Here is an 8,682-nt window from a genome sequence, read left to right as displayed (position 1 = left end):
TAGGGACTTCCCTGGTGGCGCAGTGGTTGAGAGTCCGGCTGCTGATGCAGGGGACGTGGGTTCGTGCCCCGGTCCGGGAGGATCCTGCGTGCCGCGGAGCGGCTGGGCCCATGGGCCATGGCCGCTGGGCCTGCGCGTCTGGAGCCTGTCCTCCGCAACGGGAGAGGCCGCAGCAGTGAGAGGCTAGTGTATCGCAAAAAAAACCCCCACAAAAAACCAGAAATAATAATATACAGAATAAAAACCAAAATATTTCCAATTGTTGATGATCTTTTCCTAACAATTAATTTAATTTCTTAAACAATGAATGATAAAGTTAAATTGAGAGAGAAATTTGTAAAGCTGAATTTTTTATTAACTTTCTAGGATGTAGTTATAATGTATCTTAACTCTGTAATCCCTGTCAACTGTCTCTTCTGCAAATTAATCATTTACAAAACAGATGGCTACCCTCTTGTTAGAGACCTAGAATTCAAAATTATGTTAAGGATAGGGACAAATTATGCATATAACCACTCTTTTATTATTAAAGCTGGTCTCTAAAAAGGAATACATTTCAAAACTTACCCCAATGAGGGCAGTATGAGTCTCCCAGGATTCTAGAAAGATTCCATCCAGAATAAAGTATATCAAAAAGATTTTTTTTTATTTCATATATGGCTTAATGCTATTTATTGAACTTCCTATGTATGTAGGACAAAATATCACATCCACAACACAAAACTAAATGTCATTGGAAGGATGTGACATTGTTGGAACATTGTTGCATGCTGACACAATACCTCACAGCTAGTTCAAATCCTTCCTTCTCTACAATTTTTATATTACTTGGATTTAATGGAAACCCAGAAAACAATAATGAATTTCCCCAAGAAATAAACTCATTATGCATCCATCTTTTCAAGTCAAGGTAACTTTAAATGGAGAGAAAGCAATTTACCATAACGTTTACATAACATTATGGACAAAAAGTCAGACTTTAGAGCCCAACTACCTAGGTTCAAATCCTGCTTCAAAGAGGTAATAGCTGTGTAATCTAGGGTAAATTGCTTAACTTCTCTGTGCCTCAGTTTGTTCATAAGTGAAATAATGAGAGTAAAACTCCATATCTCATAGGGTTCTTGAGGATCAAATGAGTTGCTACCTGCATGGTAGTACTTGGAATACAGTATACATGACATAAACCTTTGTTAAATTAATTTAACAGAAATAGTAATAAGAAACAGCAGGAAGAACTTATTGAGAAACTTCTACAGTTACCAATCTGTTTTTGTCAGTAATGAAAGCTATTTCAAAAAAAATTCTGAGAGATTTCCTCTGCTTACTTTCAAGTCATCAACTATCCATTAAATACCTACTGTGCCTGGTGTCCTGGGGACACAAAATAAATTTAGTAGTCTCTGCCCCTAGGGAAGTTACAGTTTTTCTACACTAAATTTAGAATAAATGCTCACGACGCAAAATTCAAAGAAACATGCAACAAAAAATACTGGAGTGCCGCAAAAAATTAACCTGGTAAGTAAAACTATTCACAAATTCAAGATGTATGTTAAGAAAAACGCAGTTACCAATTAGGAATGCATTTATTTTGACATCTACACAGAGAGCTGCTAAATACAATGATTCACATCAACAGACATTCTGTAGAAATAGTAATACTTTCCTTTCTCTCTGGGGTATTTGACAAAACCTGAGAGCGATCCCGCAAAACCAGAGAACGAAAGCTGCACTGGGAACATCAAAGGTCTTGTGACTGGTGCCTAAGAACCAGGAGGACAACGTGGTGGGCTCGGTGAACACCTGGGTCTGTGTGGCAAAGACAGGCTCGGAACCACGATCAGGATTAGGGACGAACTTGTTCCCTCGGCTGATACTGACCAGTCCGCAAAGCCCAGTGGCGCGAACCAGGGGGCTCCCCTCGCGTGCGACCTCCAGGGCGTGGGGGAGGCCAGGCTGAGAGACGACAGGTTATTCAAAGCTAACGGTCCCCACACCGCCTCCCAGATCTTGAGGATGGGCATCCGAGACCAAGTCCGGGCCACCACGTCCCGGCTCGGTGGGCCGCTGAGGTGCCAGCCCAGGTTACCCGAGCCCGCTGCCCCCGGCTCGGCCCCCCTCAGCCCGCCGCCCTTGTAGCCGGCCGACACGTCACTTCCGGCGCGCGCGCCCGCTGGTGAAGAGGGACAGGGTCGGGGCCCCGGCGCGCTGCTGCCGGGGGGCGCGCAGGGGGGGCGGGGCGGGGGAAGGGGGAGTGTCTGCCAGCCACAGCCGCCGCCGCCGCCGCCGCCGCCACCGTTGCTGCCGTTGATATCGCTGTTGCCGCCGGGGCTGAAGAGTTTGCTGAAGCCTTGGCCTCAGAACCGGCCCAGTCTTCCCGCCCGCACTCCGGCCGCCAGCGCCGAGAGCACTGACCGCGCTGACGGGTGCAGAAGCTGGAGTTGCCTCAGCCTGTGGAGCGGCGGGGACGGCCCCAGCTCCCCTTTCCCTCCCTGACCCCTTCTTTTCATCGTCTCAGTCATGGGGAACACGGCGACCGCCAAGAAAGGCAGCGAGGTGGAGAGCGGTGAGTCAAGGGCTGGGTCTGGGGGCCCGCCGGGCGGGCCGGAACGGGGCACCGAGCGCCCCTCCCGGTCGGAGCCCGGAGGCCGCTGACACGGTCCAGGCCTCGCAGCGGCCGCCGGGAGCCACTCGAGGGGACCCTGGGGACCCGCTCCCTTCCTCTTCCACCCCCTCCCCCCAGCTCCGGCGCGAGGGCTGAGCGCCGAGGGCCGGATGGAGAGGGCGAGGGAGGAGAGCGGTCCCTGCAATTCCGTCTTTCACTAGAGCGCGCGCCGGGTGTGGGGTGGGGGGGTCTCCCATACTTAGATGCTTCCCCAAATATGGTCCGGATAAAGAAGTCTCTTGGACCATCCCAGCCCTCGCTCCCCCCCCCCAAAACGCGGGCCCCCTCTTTGGGAGCCACAGGTAGTGTTGTGAGCAGAGTTGGCTCTTTTCCCTCCATCACTTGGGCCCATCCCAACCTTATCATCAGGTGAGGGGCTGCGGGTCTGGTCCTCCGCAGGTGAGGTTAATCCTAAGTGGGCAACTACGTTTTAGAGATCCTCCGTCTTTTCAGATTAGGAGTGGAAAATATAATAAGAGTAAACAAAAACTTTTACCATTAGAGAAAAAAGCAAGGCAGGTTTGCCTTTTCTTGAGACATGCAAGAATTTGCTACAATGTCTATAAAACTTAAAGGTCACTCTGAATTGAAGTGCTTCCAGAATACGGTGGATTTCTTCTGAGAGCTGAAAGTGCAGGCACTCTACACTTTACACCAAACAGTAAAAAGTCGTGAATTTCTGTATGGCTGTATGGTTTTATTTATTTATTTATCAATCAATCCGTCAGTCAGTCTGGATGGTTTTTGCCTTTGCCAGGTTCAACTCAGATTTGATAATTCAGGATAAACAGAAAACAAATAGTATTCGTTGTGTGACCGGGAGTAAATGACATCTCAGCACTTGAGGGAATGCCTGATGAATTTATTCCAGTTTGTGTAAATAGTATCTTTTAATGCTTCTATGTTTTTACTATGTTTTAGGTTAATTTCATAATTTAGCATGAAGGAAATAGCTTTTTTCGGTATCAGTAAAGCAGAATCGATTGGGAAATATCTAGTCATTCATTTTGTTTAATGTGAATAGTTAGATCAGATTATGTGGTTTGTGTTTCACCAATAAAGTTTTGGTGTTAATTTTCAGGAGCTCCAGAAAAGTTTAATGTCTTTAATATGTGATATGGAGATTTTAAAAAGCCAATATAGAGGTAGAATTTTAGTGTTTTTTTCTTTAATTGCGCAAATGTAGTAACTAACTGTACAAAAAGTATTAATGCGGAAAGTAAAGAATTACTTGTGCCTTTCATTATTTTCCTTTTCAATTTAAAGCTAAAGATAAAACATGTGCTAATTGTATTACAAAGAGTGTGCTTGGTAATGGAATCATATCAGTGATTTTTATTAACAAGTGCTGGCCTGTACAGTGTTTATATTTTTAACAGTAATAGTAGACTCTTTTGTGATTTATATGTTTCCATTATTAAGTTACCAAACTAATTCTCCCCTAGACAGTATTAATTTGAAGCTCGTAGCTATGGGATAATCTTGGAATATTTACAGGAAACAGAAAGGAAACTTTAGATGTTTATCAAAAAATCTTGAAATTATTCCTATGAATAAATTCTTTCTTAAGCTTTAACTGTTAGTGATAGCCTAGTTCTTAAGTATGTTAGCCAGCTTTTTATATAAGTTTATTTATGGAAACTGAAGGTCATTATAGTAGTTTGAATAAATGTTGTGAAGTGATAAAATAGCAAGCTATGTCTCATTGGGACAATCATTGCAAGTGTCACATGTTGATCAGTTTGTAATTTCATTTGGAGCAATGTTATCAGGTGCATGTTGCTGCTGTTCTACTGTGGTGAACAAAGAAATTTTATCAATATATCTTAAAACTTAATGAAAGAACAACTTTTACCATCATATACCTAACTGTTCTGTATAGTTTTTAAAAATTACTTTTGAAAATATATGCCTTTCAAAATTTGAATGTAGTTATTTAAACTTCAGCTGATACATAAAAGCATAAACTTTTAGAAATATAAGTAATTCTAGAGATCAGCCTGTGTAATCATTCCATTTCAAAGCCAAAGTGCCTGACCTCTGAATAAGCTGGAGCTGAGATCATGCTATTCGTGATATCAGAGTAAGGAATAGAATCTGATGCCCTGACTCCATACTGTATCACTAAATAATCAATTAATACGAATATTTTCAAAATATCTACAAAGTGTATTAGTTTCATATGGAGACACTGTAAGTAAAAGCTCAAGAAATTTTACTATCTAGTGTGAGAGAGAAAATGTACATATAAAAGTTAAGTGAAAAGCAAAATAAGACAAGTGCTAACATTATGGAAAATGAACTTAAAACTCTGAAAACTACCAATAGGAAAATGTTTGATTTGAAATGATGATATAAAAATATCAGGCCAGTTAGGATTTGAGGTTTGGCCCATGCCTCATACAGGTGACTCTGGAGCTTAGTTCTAAAAATATTCCAGAAGAATGAAGCTGGGCATAAAAATATTTGAGAATGGTCTTAGTTAGCTTTGACCATCTGGTGCTTATGTTGTACTCTATTGAAATCTATCCCTCTACACTTAGAATAAAACATTTTCTGGGGTAATACTTGAAAGCTGGGGAGATTTCATTTTCATCTCCACAGTTTCTGGAGATCACATTAAGTTGGGTACCTATTATTCTACTGTAGTGAACTAGGAAATTGTATTGATATGTCTTAAAACTTAATGAAAGAGCAACTGTTACTTTTATATACCTGTTCTGTGTATTTTTTAAAAATTACTCTAGTAAAAAATATGTGTCTCAAAATCTGACTGTAGTTATTTAAACTTCAGCTAATATGCAGAAGTATAAATTTTAGAAAAATAAGTGAGCATACAATTCTCTGAGAAATTTTAAACTTGTCATTCAAAATTGTTTTACTTATCCTGTCTCCCACTTTTTACTTTACTCACAGCCCCCAACATAAAAACAGATGCCACCTGTTTTAGCCTAGGAGGGGCTTTTTGTTTGTTTATTTCATTAAAAAAGAAACAAACATTAGATGTCCTCTACCCCCCACCACATGTTGCTTGGGGCTTTATGTTACACTCTTAGCGCCAAGGTGTTGAGACCTATGGGTAAAGTGTTGGTAGAGGTTTGAATGCAGATTCTCCCATGACTGCAAGTGGTAGAGCCACCTGTAAGCCAGTGTTCATATAATGAGTTTTGAATGTTTTCCAGAGTCCCTCTGTCTTAAGAACTTTTGAAGATGAATGGAAGTTAAAGAAAGTCACCAGTAGACTAGTTTCAACCAAAATGCAAGTTTCATAAAAACTAGCATTTTTTTAAAGGCTTACTATGTGCCAGGTTCTCTAGTACTTTGCATGCATAATTTCACTTAATCTTTTCAACTGTATGATATAGTTTAGTTATTTCTCCATTTTATAGATGAGAAAAAGGAGGCTCAGAGAGCTTAAATGACTTGTCTAAGGTTGCACAGCTAGTAAGTCAGGGAGTAACGTTTGAACTTAGGCAGGTTAACCCCAGAACCTGAAATCCTAACCACTGTGCAAACAGCCTCTGTACCCAATGGAAAATCTGATTCTAAGATACACAGAATAGCTTATACTTCATTTTAATCTGTTTATTATTATAGAAAATTTTGGTGGTTTCCAATAGTATCTTTATTTGGATATAGTAGATATCTTAAATGAAAGAGTTAATTTTTCCTTGTACTGTCTTCTAGATTCAATTTCTGTAAATTGAGGATGAAGGATTAAATTACCTTGAAAGTCTTTTCAGATTCAATGTGGTATAATTTCAAATTAAGCCATAGAAAATTAATTTTATATACTTAAAGCATTCATTAATATTTGTGTTTAATCCTTTTTTTCTCATTTGTAAATGTATACTTTCCCTTTCTGTGAAATAGCCAATTGAAAAATTACTTTTGAACTTATATTGCCATTTTAAAAGTACTTGGAAATTTGCATTTTACCATGGTTTACAATAGCACTATCCAATCAAACTTGCTGCTGTGATGGAAATGTTTATATTGTCTCATGTGGTAGCCACTAGCTACATGCAGCTATTGAGCACTTGAAATGTAACCTGGGCAACTGATAAACTGAATTTCTAGCCTACATGTGGCAGTTAGTGTTTGGTATATTGGGCACCACACGTTTAGAGCATAGCTGTCTTTACATGTAATAAAAACGCCAACCCATCTTTCCATCATCTTGGTAATTTGTGGATCCTCACGAGTTTGTACAGATGAACAAAATGCTGTATTTGTCTTTTTTCATAGTAGAAATTAACTTATTTCTTCAGTATTTCCTCTGAATAAGCATTTATACATCTAGTGAGCAGATTATTATAGTTTAGTAATTTGTGTATAATCTGTAAAGTTAGGTACAAAGTTAATTTCCTTATTGGACTCTACTACAATTAGAATTTATTAGTTTTTAATACTGAATCCCAGTGAATACATTTTTATTGAAAATTTTTATAGATTTAAATGTTGATTAGGAACAAGTTCAGTGATCTCATATCTTATGTCTTTAAACTTTTCAATTATCATATTTTTTAAAAGAAAATCAGCAACAGATATTTATTCCATTTTAATAGATTGCCAGAAGAATTTTGGAGTAGTCTTCCTTAGGTTAAAAAATAAAGAAAAAAAAGTGAAAATAAACAGCCACACTATTTGGATGATAAATACATATTATCTCATACAGTTCCATGATTCTCTGATTCATTTTGTGCAGATCGTCTACTGTGTAAAATTACCCTCCTGCTCAGGAACCATTTTTCCCATTCTCCTGGCCAGTGTCCTCTACTTAGGATATAAACAGATTGTTGCTTTTCATTGCCAGCAGCAGGATAATTAGAGGCATGAAAGCCAGTTTAGAGAAGTAAGCCATGGCTAAGTGGCAGAAGCAGCAGATGAAAAGATACTAGGTAAGCCAACATAGCTATTAAGATTCTTTCAGATAGTAAGGAGTTGACCATAAGTCATTTTGATATTCCATTAAATTAATAAAATAATTAGTATAATTTACAAAATTGTCTATATAGCTATGTGATAATAAATGTTAGTACACATATGTGTCCACATTTCCTCAAGGGAATAAATCTTAGGTTTTTAATGGAAAAAAACTATGTTAAATAGGAAAATGTGGAACTTATAGGAGGTAAATATACCTAGGTCAGTACCATATTATTGGGAGTATTTTATCTTAATTTAAAAAATATTCCTCAAGAGTCCCTGTATTGTTCTTTTCTTTGTTCATTTGTTCATTCATTCTACATATTGAGTTCCTAATATGTGACAGACTTTATGCAAGTCTATGGGAATAAAGGTTGAATAGGATACAGTATCTGCTCCAAAGTACCTGTGTTTCAGAAGGGGGAGACAGACATGTCAACAACTTAATGAAAAACAACAAAACAAAACAAAACAAAAAAAAACCTGTTACAAATGCTTTTGTAAAAGTTCACTGGGGGAACCAATAGAAAGTATGGTCATTTCCACAGAGGTGGGGGGAAGTGAAGTTCAAAAAGGACTGCAAAGATGAGGTGAGCCTAGAGTTGAACATTGAAAATCGTAAATGTTCAACAGCAGGATCACAGGAGGAAGTATGTTCTGAGTAGAGAGAGCACACAGAGTGAGCAAAGATACAGAGGGGTGAAACAGCATGACATATTCAGGGACGAAAGTAAGTTGTCCATTATGACTAAATGATAGAGGATGGGGTTCGTGGTAGGGAAGAGGGGAGATTGTACAATGAAAGATGAGACTGAAGAAATGGACAGAGACCATGAAAAGAGTTTGAATTTTATCCCATGGACATTAGGGAGCTACTGTGAAATAAGAGAAAGATATGATAAAATTTGGGTTTTAGAGAGATTACTTTGGTGGTAATGTGAAGATGTCACCATGGAACAAGTGAAGTGTTTGGAGGCAGGAAGGTCAATTAGAAGGCTCCCTCTCTCAAGTGAGGGACTTTGAGGGTCTGAATCAAGGTGGTAGAGGTAGGGATACAGGAAGGATCTGAAATGTGAGAAATTTGGAAACTA

The 8,682-nt window shown here is 39.2% G+C and overlaps 1 protein-coding gene across 2 annotated transcripts in view; it reads left to right on the top strand.

The window, feature by feature from the left end:
• The first annotated feature begins 2,261 nt into the window (after positions 1 to 2,261).
• PRKACB (protein kinase cAMP-activated catalytic subunit beta) overlaps positions 2,262 to 8,682 on the top strand; it is a 142,515-nt gene continuing 136,094 nt past the window's right edge. Inside the window, exon 1 of one of the 2 annotated variants that reach the window (XM_029227696.1) lies at positions 2,262 to 2,563. In XM_029227696.1, coding sequence (XP_029083529.1) covers positions 2,518 to 2,563 — 46 coding nt within the window. In that variant the 5' untranslated portion in view covers positions 2,262 to 2,517. The remainder of the gene's footprint in view (positions 2,564 to 8,682) is intronic. The other variant, XM_029227701.1, reaches the window with a different exon arrangement.

This window comes from Monodon monoceros, unplaced genomic scaffold (genome assembly GCF_005190385.1).
Source record: "Monodon monoceros isolate NGI ecotype Baffin Bay Population unplaced genomic scaffold, NGI_Narwhal_1 Super_Scaffold_18, whole genome shotgun sequence".
NCBI lineage: Eukaryota > Metazoa > Chordata > Mammalia > Artiodactyla > Monodontidae > Monodon > Monodon monoceros.
The sequence above is the reverse complement of the archived record's forward strand: the minus strand, read 5'-3'. Positions and strand labels throughout refer to the sequence as shown.